The 1,252-nt window shown below is 59.3% G+C and overlaps 2 protein-coding genes across 2 annotated transcripts in view; both read left to right on the forward strand.

Moving 5' to 3' along the window:
- FAM160A2 (family with sequence similarity 160 member A2) overlaps positions 1–1,252 on the forward strand; it is a 14,230-nt gene that overhangs the window by 8,799 nt on the left and 4,179 nt on the right. The window lies entirely within an intron of this gene.
- Positions 1–1,252, forward strand: part of RPS11 (ribosomal protein S11) — a 3,549-nt gene that overhangs the window by 1,995 nt on the left and 302 nt on the right. The window contains exons 2-4 of the mRNA XM_008643253.2: positions 66–197; positions 409–484; positions 907–1,036. Of these exons, the coding sequence (XP_008641475.1) occupies positions 66–197; positions 409–484; positions 907–1,036 (338 nt within the window). The remainder of the gene's footprint in view (positions 1–65; positions 198–408; positions 485–906; positions 1,037–1,252) is intronic.

Genomic DNA, 1,252 nt, shown 5'->3' on the forward strand with positions numbered 1-1,252 from the left:
CCTTTGTTGGGGTCTCCCCCCGGTGCTGCACCCCGTGCTGACCCCCCCATCCTGTCCCACCCTAGACGGAACGTGCCTACCAGAAGCAGCCGACGATCTTCCAGAATAAGAAGCGTGTGCTGCTGGGCGAGGGCGGCAAGGAGAAGCTCCCCCGCTACTACCGCAACGTGGGGCTGGGCTTCAAGACCCCCAAGGAGGTGAGGGGGGGCCTGGGTATGCGACTGGGGCCATGGTGGTCCTGATGTGGATGTGGCATTTCAGGACAGGGTCAGTGGTGGCCTTGGCAGTGCTTCCTGGACTCGAGGTTTCTGGTGAGCCGTTCCATGATTCCTGTGTGTATGAGTGTTCTCTGGGCTCTGGTGGTGTGTGAGCTGTATCTCCCCACTTAGCATCCACCTGTCCTTGCAGGCCATTGAGGGCACCTACATCGACAAAAAGTGTCCCTTCACCGGGAATGTCTCCATCCGAGGCCGCATACTCTCAGGTGAGCTGGAATGTCCCCAGGGGAATCCCATGGGAGATCTGGGGCAGGCAGCCCAGCCCCCCGAGGTAGCCTGCCTTGGTCCTGGAGCCGCAAATGATGCCAATCTCACGATGGTCTGCTGAGCCCACCACGGGCCTGACGACACTGCCACATGGCTTTACTGATGCAGGTGACAGGGCCAGGTGCTGTCCAGGTGTGCTGGAGGGCAGCTGCGGGGGTAGGATGGGAGCGTTAGGAAGTGCGTTAGAAGGGCTTGAAAAAGAGCCATAATTGGGTTTATGACAGAAAGGGGGAGGTTGTGGCCTGGCAGTGAAGGGGCAGTAAAAGAGGAGAAATTCCTGGAATTGGTGCATGTTGCTACCAGGCGCCACACTGATCCCTGCCAGTCCCTTGTGTCTCAGCTGTCGTGTCCCCCTGTCCAGGTGTGGTGACCAAGATGAAGATGCAGCGCACAATCGTCATCCGCCGCGATTACCTGCACTACATCCGCAAGTACAACCGCTTCGAGAAGCGCCACAAGAACATGTCTGTGCACCTGTCCCCCTGCTTCAGGTGCGTGTGTGTCCCTGGCTGTGCTGGGCTGCCTGGGGTGTCCCCACACCTGTTCCTGCTGCTTGTGTGTAGTGCTGAACTCACCCAGGCTGGTGGGGGCGGGACGTGGGTGGGTTCATAGCTCCTGCTCACCTGGAACCTGCTCACAGGTTATGATGTCCAAACTCACGATGGTCTGCAGAGTCCCCCAGGTGAGGGGCTGCAGACAATGCCACT

This window comes from Corvus brachyrhynchos, unplaced genomic scaffold (genome assembly GCF_000691975.1).
Source record: "Corvus brachyrhynchos isolate BGI_N302 unplaced genomic scaffold, ASM69197v1 scaffold511, whole genome shotgun sequence".
NCBI lineage: Eukaryota > Metazoa > Chordata > Aves > Passeriformes > Corvidae > Corvus > Corvus brachyrhynchos.